This window comes from Podarcis cretensis (assembly GCF_951804945.1).
Source record: "Podarcis cretensis genome assembly, chromosome: 3".
Classification (NCBI taxonomy): Eukaryota; Metazoa; Chordata; class Lepidosauria; order Squamata; family Lacertidae; genus Podarcis; species Podarcis cretensis.
In genome coordinates, this window is record NC_137172.1 from 60,934,402 (window position 1) to 60,955,788 (window position 21,387).

The 21,387-nt window shown below is 40.5% G+C and overlaps 1 protein-coding gene across 4 annotated transcripts in view; it reads right to left on the reverse strand.

Annotated features, from left to right (window-relative positions):
- Window positions 1-21,387, reverse strand: part of UTRN (utrophin) — a gene marked incomplete at its 3' end in the record, with an annotated part of 328,497 nt that overhangs the window by 13,062 nt on the left and 294,048 nt on the right. For 3 of the 4 annotated variants that reach the window (XM_079970879.1, XM_079970880.1, XM_079970882.1), the window contains 6 exons: window positions 18,983-19,094; window positions 12,471-12,607; window positions 10,158-10,196; window positions 9,770-9,835; window positions 8,534-8,599; window positions 580-738 (listed from right to left, as the gene is read on the reverse strand). In XM_079970879.1, coding sequence (XP_079827005.1) covers window positions 580-738; window positions 8,534-8,599; window positions 9,770-9,835; window positions 10,158-10,196; window positions 12,471-12,607; window positions 18,983-19,094 — 579 coding nt within the window. Of the gene's footprint in view, window positions 1-579; window positions 739-8,533; window positions 8,600-9,769; window positions 9,836-10,157; window positions 10,197-12,466; window positions 12,608-18,982; window positions 19,095-21,387 lie in introns of those variants that run through there. The other variant, XM_079970881.1, reaches the window with a different exon arrangement.

The window sequence follows — 21,387 nt, forward strand, 5'->3', positions numbered from 1 at the left end:
CCATACAAGTCACCTTTTGATGCTTAAACCAAGTGGTGAACATGTGTGGTGTGACTCAACATCCAGTTTTTGGGGAAGCCAGGGACTGAACCCTTTGGCATGCAAAACATGCAGTCTACCACTGAGTTATGAACTGCATTCTTAAGAGGAACAGTATGGCTTTGGCTCACTTCAAATCAAGTTTAAAGAAGAAAATAGAATGATTAAATAACTGCCTTGAATTTAAACGAGAGGGGAGGCCCAAGCTAACCAGTGGAGGGTTCCAGGCATCAGGACTGGGTTGAACAATGATTTATATTGGAGAGTTGATTTATGGGGTGAATAAGGAAAGAGAGTAGAAGAAGAGAGGGGATAGTAGTGGCAAATAAAGGAAAAAGGCAATTCCCACCATTAAATTATTGGAGGATGATTTGGTTCCTCTGTTCCTCCTGTTTCATGGGCAGATGGTGCATGTGTTCTACTTGTAATTATTTTTTTTAAGTAATCTCTAGTGCTAGTGCCCTTTTAACAACCAAGCCTGAAATATATGAGCACATATATCAAGATATGTTAATAATGCACAAGGGAAGATCACAGCACCTTTGTTCCTCCTCAAGGTCAGCAATGATGCGCTCAAGCTCTCCTCGTTCTTCCTTCTCCACCGATTTCAAGATCTGTGCTGGGCTCTGTGGCTGGCTCACTGGTGACTCCCCTCCCAGAGTCTGGCAGTACTGCTGGATAAGGGCATGCTCGTCTTCCCTAGGGAAAAAGAAACCTAGCATAAATATTTATGCCTTAGTCATGTAAAAGATAAGAATTGCTATAAATTCTTTACAGAAAGCATCAAGAGTGAAGCCATGGTGCATTTACAAATTCAATATCTTATGGGATAGCTGCAAATCTTGTAAGATTGCTTGTAAGATGCAAAACTGCTGTGATGGATTGGCTTAAAGGAAGACAAACTCTGATTTCAGTATCTATCTTATTAAATGCTGCTTGAAACAATTATAAGGATTGTCCTCTGTTTTCTAAGATGTTCTTATGCACAGTTAGGTCTAGTTCACACCCATATACCCAACAAAGCAGGGAGGGTTAAAGTGATGTAGAGGTTCACACACAGCTGGAACTCAGTTTCAGCTGGAACGCAGTTCTGGCACCTCTCAGGTGGGCACCATTGTCATTACAAGAGAACAAGGAAGGTGTTCCTGGTGAGTTTAGGCACTTCATTCTTGAGAAAAATAGCACTGTTCACATACATACACACTGTCACATCTAGGAGGTCATGCGGGATAGGTGGGCACCTCACAGATTTGAATAATCCACCCCTTTTTCAGCAGACAGATACAAGTATATTCTCAAGGTGAAATGGCACAAATGAACTCAAAGCCTACTTCCTTGTCCCACTGCGAGACAAGGAGATTACCATGCCAGAGCAAAGTGTGAACTGGCCCTTACACGTACACCAAACTCATATTTTAGCAGGACATGTACATACAGGATGACAACCAAAAGCTATATGTATGCATGACCTCATTGCACTGTGTACATATCAGAGTTTCCAAAAGGTTGGGATTGCATTATTATTTAGCAAGAATCTGGAGTTGTTCTGACCCTGAATAAGGAATGTATTTATTTGCAAGAGAAACAGAAGCAGATGCATCTTTTGAAAACCAGCAACAGCTCTCCCAACATTTTGTGCTTTGGACATCTGTTTTCCCAGCTAAATGTGTTGCATTCTGCATAACAACTTTCATTATAACTCTTGAAAAGTTAGATAATGAGCAAAACCAGGAAAAATATGCTCCCTGTATAAAACCGGAGAGAGCAGACATTTTTAGATTGCACTTTCAAAAGAAACAGGCTGATGAAGAGAAGAGGAAAAAGAATTCCAGGTGGTAGACTACTGCAGGTAAGATAATATTTTAAATTGGACATGCCAAAAATAGTTGGAAGGGCCTAGAGGTTATCAAGTGCAAAACTCTGCTGCACACAGACCAAGATAATGTGCACGTGAGATGCTTTCTCCACAGAGATCAAACCACAAGGTCTAGATGACAGTATGCATTTTCATAAAGCATCCTATGGATCAGATAGCTCCAGATGACTTAAGTAAGTAACAGATTGCTAGTTATAGAGATTGGAATGAGAGAGAAAAAACTGAAATTTAGAAGCTACCAACCTCACTTTACAATGTATTTGTAAGAAATCAAGCAAATTTTGTGACAGCTGGAAAGGTAACCTTGAAATAAAATGGGTGATGCACTCCCAGACCAACTTTGATTCACCAGACCATTCCTGGCATACTGCAATCACCTCTCGCACACCTGAAGTCATTCTTATGTCAGGTATGAGGATGGTATGGGAGTAGCTTCAAAGGAAAACATGAGAGATTAAAGTGTGGTTCCTTTGCTGGAGCAAGGCACCCTCTGTCTACCCAGCACCTGATGGGCGGCAGGACTGTGCCTTGCTCCGGTATCACAAAGTGCTTTATATTGAAACTACACATGTTCAATATGTGCATGACTGTGTATACACACATCAAAGTGTCATAAAGATGTCACTAAAAGAGCGGAATAGGAGCAGAGCAGGGTGTTTGCAGGCTTTTTCAATGGATTTCAATTATATGTGATTTCACCAAGGCGTGCGGTGCCTTGGAACGTATCCCCGCGTAAACGAGGGGCTGCCTGTGCTGCTAAAATGGAGGAAGAAACTTAGGAGGAAGGGATGCAATACAAGCCCCTTTGTGATCCTGGAGCCAGCCTCTCTGAAGGCAAACTGAGTGCACACCTTCAAAGAGGCCCCTCATCATTGGGACATCAGGCCTCACCCACCTGTGGGTCATTGAGTCAAAAATATTGTCCCTCACCAAGCCACTTTCTTATGTGGAGGTTGGGGAAACTTTCCCACAATGGGCCAGTGGCAAGCCAGCAGGTGTGGGTATTAACAAACTTATTTTAATATTTTTTGTATGTAGATGCCTTAATGGAAGCCCCAGGATATATTATCCCATTATGTTTTGCAGACAAATTCTACATTGCTGTTAACTAAAAGGTGGTGCATGGAAAACATCCTATATCAATGCATTTTTGAGGGTTTTTTTTTTTGTAAAAAAGCTCATTTTCAATGGAAAATAAATGTACATAGCTACATTACATTAAAAGGTTATTCTGCAAGAACTAATTTATTGTGTGATTTTATTAAAATGTGAGCTATATCCATTATTCATTTCCTTTTAATTCAGAGGTTTCTATGTTAGTTCAAAACATGCAGCTTTGCTGTTATCTTCCTTTAGTTAGCTTACAGAAATCTAACTGCGATACTGCGATTGTCCTCGGCTGAAATTTCACTGCTGTGGAAGCTTCAATGTAATTTTCGGTTTTTACAGCACTATGCAGAATAAGAATTATTCCTCTTGAAATATGTAATGCTCAGCTGCCAGGTGAATCAGAAGTGAAGGAAAATAATTTTGAACAAAATTGAAGAATCTGATTACAGTCATCATGTTTGCTAAAAATAAATGTATTCTAAATCTCCTTAAATTATAGAGTACAACTATTGCTTTTGAGCAGTCATGTTCAAAAACATGAGGAGTTGGAGGCACCTCAATGCTATCACAATATGCTAATAGGAAATTCAGGGGAATACATAGGATTGGGCCTTAATGGTTATCTTAATTTTTTTGTTTTTAAGCTGATATCAGAAATCATTATCTTCATTACAATATAAAGGACCCTGACCATTAGGTCCAGTCGTGACCGACTCTGGGGTTGTGGCGCTCATCTCGCTTTATTGGCCGAGGGAGCTGGCGTACAGCTTCCAGGTCATGTGGCCAGCATGACTAAGCCGCTTCTGGTGAACCAGAGCAGCGCACGGAAACACTGTTTACCTTCCCGCTGGAGCGGTACCTATTTATCTACTTGCACTTTGACGTGCTTTCAAACTGCTAGGTTGGCAGGAGCAGGGACCGAGCAACGGGAGCTCACCCAGTTGCGGGGATTCGAACCACGACCTTCTGATCGGCAAGTCCTAGGCTCAGTGGTTTAACCCACAGCGCCACCCTTTCATTGCAACATAGCAGAGTTCAAATTTCAATTTCAAATATAAAGTGACCGTCAAAACATACTTTTTTATTTTACTTCTTTTTTTATTTAAAAAACCAAGATTGTTTTTCAAGCCGGGACCTGATCACACATGCAGAAAAATATTCCATGACTTCAGAGTCACTGCAAATCTCTAAAGTACGAAGTGTTCAAATATGAACTTAGGTCAAGCCCTTAATTATTCTGACACCAGCCTCAATGACAGGGAAAGGATTGAGATAAGTAAGCTATGCCACCGCGCACCACAATAAGTCCCATAGTTCAGAGTGCATCTACCCCCCACTTTCTACTGTTTCAATCTCAGATGTTTTGCAGAGGACAAAGAGTGGGCGTATTGATTTGTCTATTATAAGCAGTATGCTCTGCAACTGATAACACTGTACTTCACCGAAGTAACACCTGACAAAGAAGCACCATCTATTTATGGAAGAGAGATAGCCTTGTTACAGATGCCACTCCCCCCCCCCCCCAAAAAAAATCTGCTTTTCTAACTGATTGGATTGAAAGGCGGAGTATTGTGCTAGCCTGAACAGCTCACAGTTTAAGACAGATCTATCAGCTGCACAGTGACCCCAGTTGAATTCTTCCATACTGACAACCCATGCTAGAAGAAACAACAAGAAGCCAGCAGAAAACCCTCTGACACGGAGTCATAATGATACTGGAAATCCAGCTCCTCAGAAGAAAGGGAGAGAGCAACTATAGATCATGGACCTGGAGGCCGCTTTCATGGACCTGGAGGCCGCCTTTGATTCCATTCCTAGGCAGAGATTATGGTCCAAACTTGCCCATCTGGGAATTGATCCGCACCTCCTCTCCCTAATTATTTCCCTTTATTCAAACACCACAGCTCGCGTTCAAATTGGTCCCAACGGCTCCCTTACCACTCCATTCCCAACGGCCAGGGGCGTCCGACAAGGTTGTCTCTTGGCCCCTTTACTGTTTAATCTTTATCTTCATGATGCCCTTTCCCCTTTGAAGCTAGCAACTAAGTATCCTCCTCACTTAGCAGGCCACCCCGTTGCTTCCCTTTTCTATGCGGATGATGCCGTCATCTTATCCAGAACAGCTGCGGACCTAGCAAATGCAGTTAATGCATTTATCGCCTATTGTAAGGCGGAAGCTCTTAATATTAATTATAAAAAATCGAAAGTTCTCCACTTCACTCGTTCCTGCAAACTCAAGCTGGAGCCGCTTAAGATCACAGGTGGCTACTTAGAAAAGGCAAAAGCCTTTAAATATCTAGGCTTAATATTTACTTATAATCTCTCCTGGACCACCCATCTACAATCTGCCTCTCTTGCTGCAACCACGACCTCTAATGCCATTGTCCGATTTTATCACCAGAAGGGCGGCAAATACCTTCCAGCAGCAATTCAAATATTTAATGCCAAAGTTGTCCCTAAATTATTATATGGCTGCGAAGTATGGACTACAGCAATATCAGGTAACTTGGATCGCCCACTTCACATGTTTCTGAGATCTCTTTCCGGCGTCCCGAGATGTGTCTCAGGTGCAGCCCTACGACTTGAGTTCGCCCAGCCCTCAATTGTAAAATGAGCATGGAGTCGAGCCATTTCCTATAGCTCCAACCTACTAGCATCGGATGCTCGAATTAGAGGTGGTTTCTCCAATTTGATCCTAAGAGATATTCATAATTCACCTTGGAAAACTACAATTAATCTCAAATTCCGCTCTCTTCTCAATTTGAACCGTAAAACTGTTTTTAACTTAGAGTGTATTAGCCTGGCGGCCCTACCTCTAATCAAAAAGAAGCTACAGCAACTTGACTTCTCTAACACAGCTTCCCATGCAAGAGGGCCGTGTTCAGGCTTAGCCCTAGCTATTCCACCCCCTGAAGGGATCCCTCTATACTGCTTCACAATTCCTTCGGAGGCTAAGCGAAGGGCTTTTACCTGTGCCCGTCTCAACTGCTTTCCTACAGCAGTTCTGTCGGGTCGTTACTCCAGAGTTCCCATCGCAAATAGAACATGCTCCTGCAATGACATGGCTCTGGAGACTATGGAACATGTAATGCTCTTCTGTCCCAACTGGACAGATGAAAGATCTCGGTTTCTAACTCCTCTCGTGAACAAGTTTCATCTCCCAATCCAGCCCTGGATAGTGTCCCTTCTTCTGCAGGATTCTGACTGTTGGATTACCGAGATGACAGCTAATTTCCTGCTTAGTGTGATGAAGAGGAAAGCGGCACCAACTCCTTCTTTAACACCACAGATGTAGTCGATATGCCGCACAATCGAACGTGTTTTTGTATTCTCTGTCACTCGATGTTTTAAATCCCCCGTTACTTTTGTTATCCTCATTTTCTCAAAGTATTCCCCCAGGACGACATCCACTTTTATCTCCCCACCCCCATTTTATGTTGTTATTTCTATGTATATTATGCTATGGCCGTATGGCTAATGCAATAAAATCGATTGATTGATCAAAATTAGTGTGCTCACACAAATAGTTATTACTTGCCCCAAAACTTTAAGTTCACTTAAGGCAACCAGCACAGTCTTCCATTGTGGAGGAAGGTCATTGCAAACTGGTTGTAAACTGGTGATGCAAACTGGTGATATAAAATGCAATGGAAGCTATTTTTCACTGCCACTTCTTAAAAGATGCATCTGTAAATGAGTAATCTCATTTACAGGTGCCAATGAAAATCTGTATTATGTCACCATGTGCCCTCATCTACACACACACACACACACACACACACATATATATACACCCACACCCACACCCCGCCCTTCCTGGTTCAGAACCGGGCTCAGGGTGGCTAACAACAAATTTAAAACACTTAATTGTAATATAACATAAAAGCAGCATAAAATTCTATAAAAGCATGAATAACAATAAAATTTAAAGTTCAAAAATCAATTTGGGGGAAATCCATCCAATAAACATTAGATAGTCACCAGGGCTAGCTGGCTGAATTAGTCCTACTTGGGCCAGCGAGGAGGCCAGGGGAGAATTAGCTGTGGGGGTCTCAGAGCGGGTAATCTTCATAAAAGGGGAGGGGGAGAGAAGAGAAGGGAAATAAAAGATTAGGCTGAATTCAAATTAAAGGCCAGGCAGAATAGCTCTGTCTTATAGGCCCGGCAGAAGGAGGTTAAATCCTGAAGGGCCCTAGTCTCATGGGACAGAGCATTCCACCAGGTTGGAGTAATCACTGAAAAGGCTCTGTCTCTGGTGGAGGATAGTCTGACTTCCTTAGGGTCCGGGACCTCTAAACTATGGTTATTCATGGACCTTGAGGTCTTCTGCGGGGCATACCAGGAGAGGCGGGCCTGTACATAAGAGGGCCCTAAGCCACAAAAGGCTTTAAAGGTCAAAACCAGCACCTTGAACCTACCCCTGTACTCCACCGGGAGCCAGTGCAACTGGTAAAACACTGGGTGAATATGCTCCCATGGCAGGGACCCCGTGAGGAGTCTCACTGCAGCATTCTGCACCCGCTGGAGTTTCTGGGAAAGTTTCAAGGGCAGCCCAGCGTAGAGCAAATTACAGTAGTCAAGCCTAGAGGTGACCGTCACATGGATCACTGTGGCCAGATCGGGGCGGGAAAGGTAATGCGGCGAACATGGAAAAATGTCGCCTTGGCTGTTGCTGTAACCTGCGCCTCCATGGAAAGGGAGGCATCAGGGATTACACCCAAACTCTTAACGGAAGGCACTAGCACTAACTGGGCTCCCGCAAGAGAAGGGAGTTGGTCCCTCATCCCCATACCATCCCGACCCAGCCAGAGGACCTCTGTCTTCGAAGGATTTAGTTTCAATCGGCTCCCACGAAACCATCCAGCCACAGCTTACAAACATCTGGTCAGTGTGTCCGGGATCGAGTCGGTGTGGCCACCCATCAGCAGATAGAGCTGAGTGTCATCAGCATATTGGTGACAACCCAGCCCAAAGCTCCGGACAATCTGACTAGTAATGTACAAGCAGACCACAATGACATACTGGAATCTTTATCCTAGAGCGAAATACAGCAAACATTGGGCCATAGCTAACAAAGTAGCTCATTGGTAGAACTTCTCCAAACAGCTTCTTCCTTTTGTCTCCCCATGCACCCCCTAAGTATGCAGACTGGAAGAAAATATAAAACAAAAATGGGTTTTGCTCAAAAATTAGCTATGAGAACTGTTGGTAGGAACCTTTCTTGTAAACTACAGTATATTTTTGTGAGGAAAGACATGCTGCTTCACACACAAAAATAAACCTCTCCTCTGTACTAAATTACTCTCTTTGGCTTATTGAACACTGCAAGTTTATGCTACCAGCTTACATACTACCAGTTTATACTATTACGGCAGTGTGACATTAACGCAGATCACGGAGAAGTTCTAATTGTTACTTGCTGGAAGCTAAATTCCACTGTAATTGGTGAAGAATTATACACAAAGGAGTTGACCTTTTTTAGCAATTATACTTGTTTAATTTACTTACACACTTCCTGTGGTGGAGCTACCATCTGTGAACAGAGAACCATTGGTCCGTTCCATCTGGGCCAGTCTAAAAGAGAACAAGAACTCAGGCAAAAAAACCCAAATAAGACCACACTTCATTCTGCTTTGAGCCTACTTTAGGTATGTTAGTTATAGTGTTAGACAATCAATGGAACTGAATGTGAGGATGACACACCAATTCGTAATTGATTCCACTGAATGTTTTCATGCTTAAAATCTATACCCCATCATGTCATCCTTTCTGTATAAACTGCTATTAGATCACTACTTCAATTTTTGTTGCTTCTTCATCAAGATTCATCTTCTTTCATCCTATCTTTTCTATCAAAACGTTTGTGCCTTTCAGTGGATCGAGGAGGAGATAGCTAAATTGCAAGCCATGTTCGGCTGACCTTCTAAGTGAAATCTACAAACAATTTGTCTTACTCATATCATTTAGGCCAGGCTGTAGGAGGATGCTTTTGAAATCAATGACAAAGCCATTGTACTATGTGTATTTCACTGAATCAAGGCAACATGAAAATAAGCCCTATTGGAGGGTGTTAAATATATTTGTGAAAAACATAGAATTATATTGAAAATGGACAAATTGAAGAGAAGACTGGAGCACTACCACCTGCATGGAACCTATTGGAAAACTTGCAATATATGGAGACCCTGTTCTGTTTGCTTCCTGCATCACAGATGCAGATGCTGGTGATGAAGAACAGGGCCTTCTCATTTGTGGCACCAAAGATATGGAACTCAACCTTAACAAATCTTGCCTTCTTTATTAGTTTTAAGAAGTCAAGTGAAAACAGTTTTCTTTCATGCGGTACTTGGGATCAATTGAGTAATGAATCTGTGATTCATAATATTTCTGTTGGAGTTCTCAGTTTTTCTTATTTTAAATGCTTTAATCTGTTTTACTATTGTTTTTTGTGTGCCACTTCATGGAACCATTCAAGTAAAAGAAGTGCTTAAAAAATTCTATAGCCAGTCTACAATATTGGCCATCCTATAGCAGCTCTCTCAAGGGGGCCCAATAGCATCCTATAGCAGCTCTCCAGATGTGCCAATTTAATTAAATATTAAACTTTATCACCTTACTTTAACTTTCAGTGATTTCCTATACAATTTTATGTACAGGTTTGTACAACAGACTTTTAAAAGCATATTCTATTTTGTCCACATCATGTTCTGCAATGTAAATAAACGTACTTTTCCCTGTGCTTACCTATTGGCATACTGCTCTATCCTGGAGTGTGTGTCGTCGTGAAATAGTTGGGGAGACTGGGATGGACTGTCAAACCAAAGAGTAAAGGAAAATAAATGAAGACCAAATTGTAAAAAAAAAAAAAAAGTTTAGGCAAACATAATGTTGTTCATACGAGTATTCATTAGCTGGGGAGTTAATGCAAATATATTACTAACTACACAACATTCATTTACTTGGTTACAATCTGAATTTCTCCAGTGCCTATCCAACAGGAATGAATGAGAGATGCAGAAGAGCATGGTTGTGCACAGGAAGAAGCCTCATTAAATTTCATAGAACGCGCATAAGGAATTCTTAGTGGATTTAACCCAGCACCTCTTCAGGTGCGAGTATAGCAATTACTCACTCATATTGCTCTGGCCACATACTGATGAGTGTAATAGGACTGCAAGAAAAAAACACACACAGACAGAGAAAGGGGAGAAAAACAGAGGACAGTAAAAGTTAATGCAATTCAAGCAGGTAAAAAGCATGATCTGTTTATCCATTGGCCCGCCCACATACTTTGGTTTAGCTATGACTGAGACATTAAAAAGTGAACCACAACAGAGACTTTAGCACAACCTGCTCAAGACATTCAGACAAGCCTACCCAGATGTGCAGAATGCTTTCCCGTGTTTTAATCTGCTTTTAGCGTATTGTTGATTTTGATTTGTATTTGAATGTTTAAAATACTTGTCGATAATTGTTTTTACTGATGTTACTGTTTTATTCTTTTGTAAACTGTGTTGAGCGTGTTATTAGTTTGTACAGCAAACAGCCCCAAACCAACTTAACTTCACTATCCCATGGCCAGAAGTGGAACTCACTTAAAACCTCAGGTCCTGAGGTTTCTGACATGAATGAGGATCACAGAACCAGAGTCAAAATGTGGAGGAAAAAATCACGATAAGGAATTATGAAAAACATTGATGATGATGAGAGGCAGGACTATGATGTTGAAAGCGCTTCGGAATTCAGACCGTGGGAAGCCAAAACAAAAATTATTACAATTTGGAAGACAATTGAACTTCTTTTATTTTAGTTTTTTATTTTTATTGGATTTGATTTGATATGTTAATTAGATGTTCTTATTGGAAAATTAATAAATGCTTTTTTAAAAAAACAAACCTCATGTCCTTAACCACTAGGAATTTGTTTAAATCTTCCTAAAACCAACAGAACCAACTGCTTTCATTGGGAAAAATTCACTCCGATTATGCTGCACAGTTGTATTTGATTCCAGCATTTAGGTGTACTATCCAGTTTAAAAACTTCGGCATGGTTATTGTTGTACAAAAGGGGAAGCAGAAGGCAAGGGTATTCCAGAAGCGTGAATACTACATAGTAGTAATGCTGACTGTACTTTCATCTTATTAATGATGCAGTTGAGGTGCCTACATACCTAGAAAAATACAGTTTAAGATGAAAAAATCCTTAAGAATGAAAATATTTGTTGAGGACATCTTAGGTAGTAGCTGCATTTTCTCCTCTTTTCTCATGTTTGGAAAAGCATCTTCTCCTTCATGGAGAGCACGTGTTGTGGTGGGGGCTGCCAGGACACTCCAAAGTTGGGAGCGGGCTAATTGTTCGTTGGCCACTGATGCGATTGGGGCTTCCCTTGTTGTTGGGAAGAAGTTAATGTTGCCATTTGTTGATTGACAGCCAGAAATGCTAAAACTCCTTGCACGAGGCTAGGGCTTCCTTCCTCTTTTCGCCCGTGCATCGGATTGCCCGTCCCCCCCTCCCTAGAATTAGGGTTGTTCGCTTTGACCTTGCTATGCCTGTCATGGGGTCGTCTGCTCTTGGGGCAGGGGCCCGGTAGGAATTTTGTCCATCTGGATGATTGGCTGGGGCCATTTGGTTTTTGCCTACTGCGTAGCAAATCGTCACAACTTGTAAGGTTCGCGGTTAGGCATTGGTTTATGGTTTGGTTGGTTGTGGGGTATGGATTGGCTGTGCCTGCCCCTCTAATGCTGCTGCTGCAAGAGATTCCGTTAAAGGAATCAGGGGCTAACTATTGCTTGTCCACTCTGTCAAGGGGGCTCGGGCCATAGCAATGAGCTCCTGGTTGCATTTGGGGAGGGCTGAGGGCAGGTTCCCTGCTCTGTCACTACCCCCAAGTGTATTCCCCTTTTCTGACTTTTGCATCATGCGGAATGTCAGTCTGTCCCCCATGGTGGGGGCAGATAGTCGCAACCAATGCCTAAGCAACCACTCACATTTTTGTACTTTAATAACGTTGTGGCCAAAATTATGCCAAAAACCTTAAACAAAAAATTCTGTGTGATGTGTGAGTTATTGGGGTGGCCCTGGTGACCTCGACACGCAACATGCCTTCCCTCTTTTTCAATGAATGCACTTTTGTTGTTGTTAAGGAACAGATTTTCTGGGCACAATCCAGCACAATTTAAGCACTTTTAATATTAATCATTCAGATCAACAGAACTGAAAAGTGCTTAGCTTTAGCTGCACTGGGTCATTTCATCAAAACATTTCATATTGCTTCCTTAATCAGTCATTGTAGCTGCATCTAAGTTTTAATGCACAATTCTTGCCTTAATCCATAATTCACTCTAATGTTCTTGGAATTACTGTGGCTTTTAACAAAAAAATATGTATTAACGGGAGAAAATTGTATATAAAAACCCATTGGTCTGTCTGTGTATTCAAAACTTACGTCTCCAAATTGTCACCTTCTAGAACAGTTTGCACTGGTAGGTAGCCAAGCCGTGGGTGTTTAGCAAAATATTTCTTTGAGCGGAACTTGTTCTTTAGCACTTTGGTGAAATCTCGTACATCTTCTCCTGATGTTGTCTAGAAAAAAGAAAAATACAGAGAGTGCCAGTAAATATTTTCGATTCCGCTGTCAATGACTAATACAGCCAACTGAAATAGTAGGAAAGTGTAAATAGCAATGATTTTAAGAGTTGGGGCATTAAAGATGAACTTAAGTTGAACACAAAAGAATAAGAATAAATAAGTCTGGGACTAAAAAGCAATTTCTTCATTTGTTACTAGCTTTACAAGCCAGCAGTTCTTAAATTATACAGCAACTTATATACATTTTTCAATTTAATAAAGTGACTTGCAACAAATGCTAGAACTGGCAAAATGCTAAAAGCTATCCAATTATGTTCAAAAGGAAAGGTAATTTAATCACAAACATTAGAGACTATTTTAATCCTCCAAAGTACTTTACTTTTTTGTAAACCTGAGGATTTTTAGCTTGAGATTCTGTTGCTACCTCTTCTCCAGAGGTATCCAAACTAAGAAAAAAAATAAACACTGCTTGCCAATCCTCATAAGAACACAGCAGAGTAGCACAGTAAGTGGTTGTCTGTCCACATCTCTACAGTCAGAGGCTCCCAATTCAAGCCCCCCTTAGGTTTCAGTCTTAATGGCAACAAACATACAGAGCTTCTGGGAAAGAAGCTTGGTTAGAAGCTGGTCAGAAGTATCAAAGGGTTTATATTGAGATGACATTGCTGTAGACGAAGATGCAAAATGTATAATAATAATAATTATTATTATTATTATTATTATTATTATTATTATTATTATTATTTATACCCCACCCATCTGGCTGGGTTTCCCCAGCCACTCTGGGCAGCTTTCAACAGAATATTAAAATACAATAATCTATTAAACATTAAAAGCTTCCCTAAACAGGGCTGCCTTCAGATGTCTTCTAAAAGTCTGGTAGTTGTTGTTCTCTTTGGCATCTGGTGGGAGGGCGTTCCACTGGGCGGGTGCCACTACCAAGAAGGCCCTCTGCCTGGTTCCCTGTAACTTGGCTTCTCGCAGTGAGGGAAACGGCAGAAGGCCCTCGGCACTGGACCTCAGTGTCTGGGCAGAATGATGGGGGTGGAGAGGCTCCTTCAGGTATACTGGACTAAGGCCATTTAGGGCTTTAAAGGTCAGCACCAACACTTTGAATTGTGCTCGGAAACGTGCTGGGAGCCAGTGTAGGTCTTTCAGGACCGGTGTTATGTGGTCTCGGCGGCCGCTCCCAGTCACCAGTCTAGCAGCTGCATTCTGGATTAGTTGTAGTTTCCGGGTCACCTTCAAAGGTAGCCCCACATAGAGCACATTGTAGTAGTCCAAGCGAGAGATAACCAGAGCATGCACCACTCCGGCGAGACAGTTCGTGGGCAGATAGGGTCTCAGCCTGCGTACCAAATGGAGCTGATAAACAGCTGCCCTGGACACAAAATTGACCTGTGCCTCCATGGACAGCTGTGAGTCCAGAATGACTCCCAGGCTGCGCACCTGGTCCTTCAGGGGCACAGTTACCCCATTCAAGACCAGGGATTTCCAAAATGTTCATTAAGTACTGATTCAAAACATCTTTAACCATAAGTTAGATCATATTTATATTGATTATGTATATATTATAAATTTAATATATAATAATGTATAATATAATGTATAATTATAACAATAAATGCAAGGGTGCTCTTGGATCCAGCATTTTAACTGGATGGACATGTGGCCTCTGTAACTCAGAAAACCTTTTATTAGTTTAGGCTAATATACCAATCACGGCTCTTTTGGGACAGATTAGCCTTAGTTATCCATGCTCTGGTAAACTCTTACTTTTTGACTGCAAAGTGTTGCATGTGGGGCTGCCGTTATAAGCAGCCCAAAACTTCCGCTGGTGAAAAACAGGATAGCAAGATTGTTAAGCTGGGTAGGATAATAATATCATGCCAGTGCTTTGTCATCCGTTTCTAGACTACTTCTGGATCCAATTCACAGTGCTTATATTGACCTTTAAATAGCTTCAGATCAGATTAGCTGAAGAACCACCTTTCTCCCAAATATATCTGCCCAGAGCCTAAGAACTTCATCTTGAGGCCCTTCTCAATGTGCCCCCATCTAAGGAGGTGTGGTGGGTATCTGCCAAAGAGAGGGCCTTTTCAGTGGTGGCACTCATCCAGTGCCCTCTCCAGGGGGACTGCCCTATTGCCTATGTTATCTTCTTTTTGGTGCCAGATGAATACCTTTTAAATCTATTCAGATTGGATTTTTTTTTAATGCTGTTGTGAGCTTGTTATATTGATGTTTGTATCTGCTTGTTTTATGGTTTTAGACATTTCCATTTTATGGTTTTATTTGTGTGTTTGTTTGATTTTAATTTCTGCTGCAAGCAAGAGAGTTGTGAAATAAATAACGAATGACTAATATGTGGGTGGCATTTCAGTCAATTGAACTTGTAGAGATAAATCCCTACGCTAATAATAGAGACCACATTGGTTTGCATTATAGAAAACAAAATCATCACGATGCCAATAATCACAGGACAACAAACAATTTCTTTGTCCGTTGCTAAGGCTATTTGTGAGATATTTAGATACCTTAATTGCAGATTGCGTTTTTTAGCTGGTGGTGAAATAGCCCCCAATGAAGTTTCATCCAGTATGCAGTTCCAAAACTATATAGGAAACACCTGTTCCTCAGTAGCTGGGTGTTTGTTGGCCTTGTGTGGTTTTAAAATAATTCAAGATGGTTTTAAGATTGGTTGATTGGTTTTTCAGATGTTGCATGGACAAAATCCATTTCACTTTGCTTGACTTATTGCTCCATTTGTTCCTTGCCATAGTGTGAGAAGTGCTGAAGCTGACCTTTTTCCAATTCCATAATTTCCCTTTGAGGCTTAAAACTAGAGGAGAGCTTTTTAATGCATCCCTGCCAGGGAGCACAGTCACTTCTATTGAACTTCATCATGTTGGGACAACGGAAGATTTTAATGTATGTGAGACCTTATTTAACCTAGCTTTCCCCAATGCTTGAAACTTTAACAGTATACAAACCTTTAAATAACTGTTCACACTTGTTTGTGCTGATTTCTTTAAAGGAAATGGCAAGCCACACAAGCCACCAACTTGGATGGCTTTAAAAGAGGATTAGGCAGTCTCATGGAGGATACAGCTGTCAATGGCTACTAGTCACAAGGGCTCTGTACTACTTCCGCTCTAAGAGGCAGTATGCTTCTGAATGCCAGTTGCTGCGAACCACAAGTGGGAAGAGGGCTGCCACAGTAAGGGCCTGCTTGCAGGCTTCTCACTGACATCTGGTTGGCAATGTCTCAACATGATGATGGTCTTTGGCAGGATAACTTTCTGTGGAGCAACCCACAGCTTTTTAAGTACTTCACTCGTAATACCATATTATTCCGAAAGCAGATTGATTCTTCAGAGCTCCTCTGCAGAGTTCCTCCTGCCATTTTCATTTCCTCAATAAAGATTGTCTGTCAGAGCTATTCACTAAGGAAATCTCATTTATTCACATCAAGATACAAACTGTTGATTCTGTCTGTATTATAACAATAGCTACAATTGCCGTATGGAAAAATAACCCTGTGGTGGAGTTAAATGTTGCGGAACTCCTGAGTGAAGCACTTACTGGACTATAGGAGCAGCTGCATACTAGCCTATCCAATTTAAGTGTCTCAGTTATATGTAGTTTCCATTCTGTTTTTCTGCTCTAATTCTTGCAGCCCACAACACATAATTAGATTACCTTTATGCGGTAAGTCTGAATACAAGAAAAATATATTGCTATTTGAACAATTGTACCAAATTCCTAGAAACTGTCATTTCAGTGAGTTGTTTGTAATATATTTAGGCTGAGAAGTATCAGATCTTACAAACTTGTGTTGCAATTTGAGGCTTTCTTGAATAATTATGTACTTAAGATAATCCAAGGATCTTTTTACCAGGCCGTACAGATAATAGTACTTGAATGCATCTCAAAATTGATGCTTTTATCCAGCTCTTAATTCACCAGTAGAACTTTCATAATTCTTCCTAGCTGTCATGAGAAATTAAAGATATGCCCTCTATATATTTACTGCAGTAACTGATGATCTGCTGGTAGTGGTTAGAGATGGAGAGGTTTATAGAGGCATTTTCAAACTGTCCCATACAAAGATTGGCAACTTCTTAAGTCATGTTGAATCTATGGCAATACTCTTGCTTGCCAGTACAATTTTTCATTAGAATGGAAAAATATGTTGGTCCAAATAAATTTAAGCCAGTGAAAAAATAAAATGAGGAGGGTAGTAGTGATGTTGGGACATCATCTTTCAAATTCATTCTGTTAGGACCTCCTGTTGTGTGATGCTGATATCCTGTAATTTACTGATAAAAAAGAAGTATTTAATGTGGGATTTGAGCTTGGCAACCCCTGGTCTTGGGGGTGGGGGTGGGGACCCTACATATTTAGAGAATGACTCATATGTGGAATTGCAGCCTGCCTGGTGGAAAAAATACCTCTCTGTGGATTTTAGTCAATATATAACATTTGATGTTTTGATTAAGTAAATATCCATAATCACTTTATGGAATAGAGGAAGGCATTGCTCAGATGTAAGGTAGCATTGATGCTGGGTCCCATTTCTGGAACAGAATCACAATCGTATGAAAAATAGAAATACATACCCTATAATTGTGTATAAATCTTTCACAATCATGTTTGCTCCAGATAACAATACTACATTCCCTTATCAGCTGGTACAGTAATAACATTTTCATCGCTGAAAGTGTTATCATTTTATTCTGCTGACACTGGTCTGAAGTCTATTGTGTTTGCTTTTAAATATCAAGCAGAGCAATCCAAGCGGTTCTTCAGTATTTGATAAGGTTTTTTCCCTAGTAAGTGTGCTTAGGTACTGCAGCCTGGCTCTTTCAGAACCAGTTTGCAAGAAACCTGGACAAGTGGCTTGGACAAGGGGAATGAAAGTAGAAGTAGGCTAAAATAGCCTGTTCATTGCAGAGATGGGGAATCTGTGCTCCTATACATGTTGATGGGTTACCACTCACACCATCCATGACCGCTGACCATAGTGGCTAGAACTGATGAAGGTCAAAAAACATTCGGAGGGCCACAGATATCCCATCCCTGGTATACTACACAACATGGTAGGGTTCAGCTCTTTCTGAAATAACCTGAATCTATGACTCCTACTACATTTGAATAATTCTTATTCTTACTTTTAGTAAGGTAAAGGTAAAGGACCCCTGGATGGCTAAGTCCAGTTGAATTTGACTATGGGGTGCTGCACTCATCTCTGCTTTCAGGCTGAGGGAGTTGACATTGTCTGCAGACAGCTTTTCTGGGTCATGTGGCTCACATGACTAAACCACTTCTGGTGCACAGAACACCGTGACGAGTGCCAGAAAGCATGAAAATGCCTTTTAAAAAATTTTAGTAGAGCATGCTGGGCAGGTACCTCCTCTAGGTAGCATGTCACAATCTACATCCTCTGCATGTCACTTAGTTTGCTTATATAATCCACAAAGGAGAGCTATTTTTATGATGTCTAGGTTTTTCTCAAACTCTGTTTTATTTTTGTAACTGCTTTTATCTTCAGCTTCCATTGGAAACACCCACACAATTGGCCCTGTTGACGTGGTTGAAAACCTTTAAATATCACAACTGTGACTCCATGAAAAAAGCAGTTTTCACAGTGTGATTTTAATTAGTGCTGCACTGAATTTTCATATGGCTTGATTTTTCTTTTAAAACGTGGCATTTAGGATGGGGGACAAAGCTTTCATCAAAAGACAAGTCACTACTTGCAAAGAATCCAGAAAACTATTTTATGAGCCCCATAAGTAATCTCAAGCATTGCAAAAGGAATATACTCAAGAATAGGTATCAGCATCATCTAGCACATATTCAAGGACATTTCATATTTCTTATTAGCATTTCTTATTTTCCGTGAAAACTAATTAGTATAATTTATCAGAATAGTAACAATATTAAATTATTTTTAAAAATTCTACTAATAAGAATTTTACTTTTTAAAAATGTAAGATCATATAGAGTCTATTTACAAAACATTTTTCTCCTTCATTTTCAGTTAAGAATGTACAGGGCAGCTAACAGCAAACATTGGGTTGGATACTGTTCAGCACAGTCCTAACTGGTATCTACTCAAAAGCTGATAGGTTGAATTCATGGAATTATCAAATTGGTGATGTTGTCTTGGGGGGGCATATTGAGTATTTTTATTGTGAGCTACTTTGAAAGAACCTTAGTCCTGAAACTAGTATTTTTTTAAAAAGCCACATTGCTTAAACAAAATAAATGAATAAATAGGTTCCCAAAGAATGGGAGAGACAGGGAAAGTATGGTATAATCTAAGAACAATCTATTAGAAAGAGTCAGTAAATGACTACTCACTGGTATGCAGTACTCCACCATCGGGTAATGTAATTTATGACCCTTTGCTGTACGACCAGAAAAGAAACAACTCTGACAGACATCGTAGTTGAAATGTTTCAGGCTCCGATATCTGTGAATGTAATGGAAAAATAATGAAGGCTCCATTTTAAGGAAATCTTAACCACTTTGTAGCCCATCTCCATAGGCTCTGAAGCTTGAAGTAGATCTCCACACAATCTTACTGTTTGGGCTCACCATCCTAAACCTTTACCCCACTGTGTTACCATTTGCCCATCATCCTATTGTAATTACTACACACTGTAGTGTTAGCAGTATATTGTGATATGTTAAGGAACCCAAATGAATGGGAGCAAGCACAGTGAACTGCATCCAGATTTTGCTCATGCCACTCCTACTGGTGGAAAGGTGGGAAGTGATTCTCCCTATTTTCCTCTTCCCTCTGCAGTCCCCAGCAGAATGGGGTGGGGATTATAGGGAAAACCACCTTCCAATTCCACTCCACATTCCATTAGTAAGATTACTCTGCTAGGTCAGAAGTTTTCTGCAGACAGAAGGAGCGCTTTTCATTGCTGGGAAACAAAGTCTGGACCCAGTCTTATCAAATCTATTTATTTATTTATTTATTTATTTATCAAACATGCTTTTATGCTGCTTTTCAATAACTTAATTTTCAGAGCAGTTCAGAACAATAACAACAAGTACAATCCATTAAAAGCAATAAAATGCATAAAATAAAACACAATTTAACAACCAAAAGTTTAACGGTAGCAGGATAAATCCTCAATACCTATAAGCAAGCAAAGGTATTCTTTTTCAAAGTTTTTATGTGGGTCTAAGAGGAAACAAATGTAAGACTTTGGATTAAAATTTCCTCAAATCTTTGGAACTGACTGTTGTTATGGTTGTCCCCTCCCTGACATAAATAGTAGGTACAGGGATCCATATTTGTCTTGGGATCGTGGCAGGGGTGGGTGAGTAAGGATGCCGTAGTCATTTGCCCCTCACTGGAATCCTGATCCCCTACCCAATTATTCATTCTTTTTATTATTATTTCTAAAAAACCCCACTCCTGGAATTGCTACACATCTGAAACTGCCACAACTAGTGTAATTTTTAGGAACAGGATATTGATCTGAGTAGAATCTTGATCAAAATCAGAGAAACAGTTTTAATGAAATCTAAGTGGATGCACTGTTTGGTGTGGCCCGTGTTTCATTATTTATTGGCTGGCACAACAAGACACAATCATATTTAAAATATTGTTACTGTTATTATTTAGATTTATTACCTATGCACCCTTCACTTTAAGGTTACAGGGCAGGTTAAAATGGTTTAAAGCAGTTCAAAAACACAGTGGCGTAGCGTGGGTTGTCAGCACCCGGGGCAAGGCAAGTAATTTGCGCCCCCTAACCCGTGCATTTGCGCTCCCTACCCCTACCCCTAACCCCCAGATGTTGCGCCCGGTGCGGCCGGCCCCCCCTGCACCCCCACGCTACGCCACTGCAAAAACATACAACTTGCCCAAGAAGAAACATGGCCCTCTGGATTCCTTATCCCTGCTCTACATAAACAACAACTTTAACTAGACCACAGCATACTAATAACTCCTACTAATTATACTAATAAATGTGAAGAATCTCATTTTCGCTGTACCTTTCAGATATTAGGAAATACATAATCTTTATCTGCTGTAAAGTTTATCTGGCCTTTAGTCTCATTTCTGTAAACAATTCTCAGTGCAGCTCACAGCATCTTAAACCAATGATTCAAAGTAAAATAAATGAAAAACAATGGGTGATAATCCAGTGTTAGTCAAACTCAGAGTAGCCAAAGAGATGTGAAGACCCATTTGTGAATAACAATTTATGCCTTGCTTTTTCCTTCTTCTCATGCACATAAAGGCATATAGCCACATTATATTTCCATAACTATGTTTACCATGTTACTGATTCTAATGTAGGTTAAAAAAGGGAAAGAAGCACTCTTATTCTAGTTTCCAAGTGCTTAAGGCGCAATCCCAATGGTCATACTCCAAGCTCTGCCAATTAACCACTTATTTAAACAATGTATATGCCCCTATTTAAAATATATATAAAGTATTTGGAAACTATGTGATTTAATATTTTAATGTACATTCTTAAGGCAAGGAGTGATCAACTGTAGGTGATTCAGGCTGTGGATGAACCACTTTATGTGATGCTGTCATCTATTGAGTAAAAATCTTTCAGCTTTTATTTTGGGGGGCCCAAAGTTTTTTTCTGAACCTCTGAAGTCCAAAAATACAATATGGGAACAAGTGTACAGGGTTGTGCCATCAAGAGGCAGGGAGGAGTATAAGGACTCAATGAAAGGCAACACATTTATAAAGACTAACAACAAGTGACAACATATAGAAAGCTGAT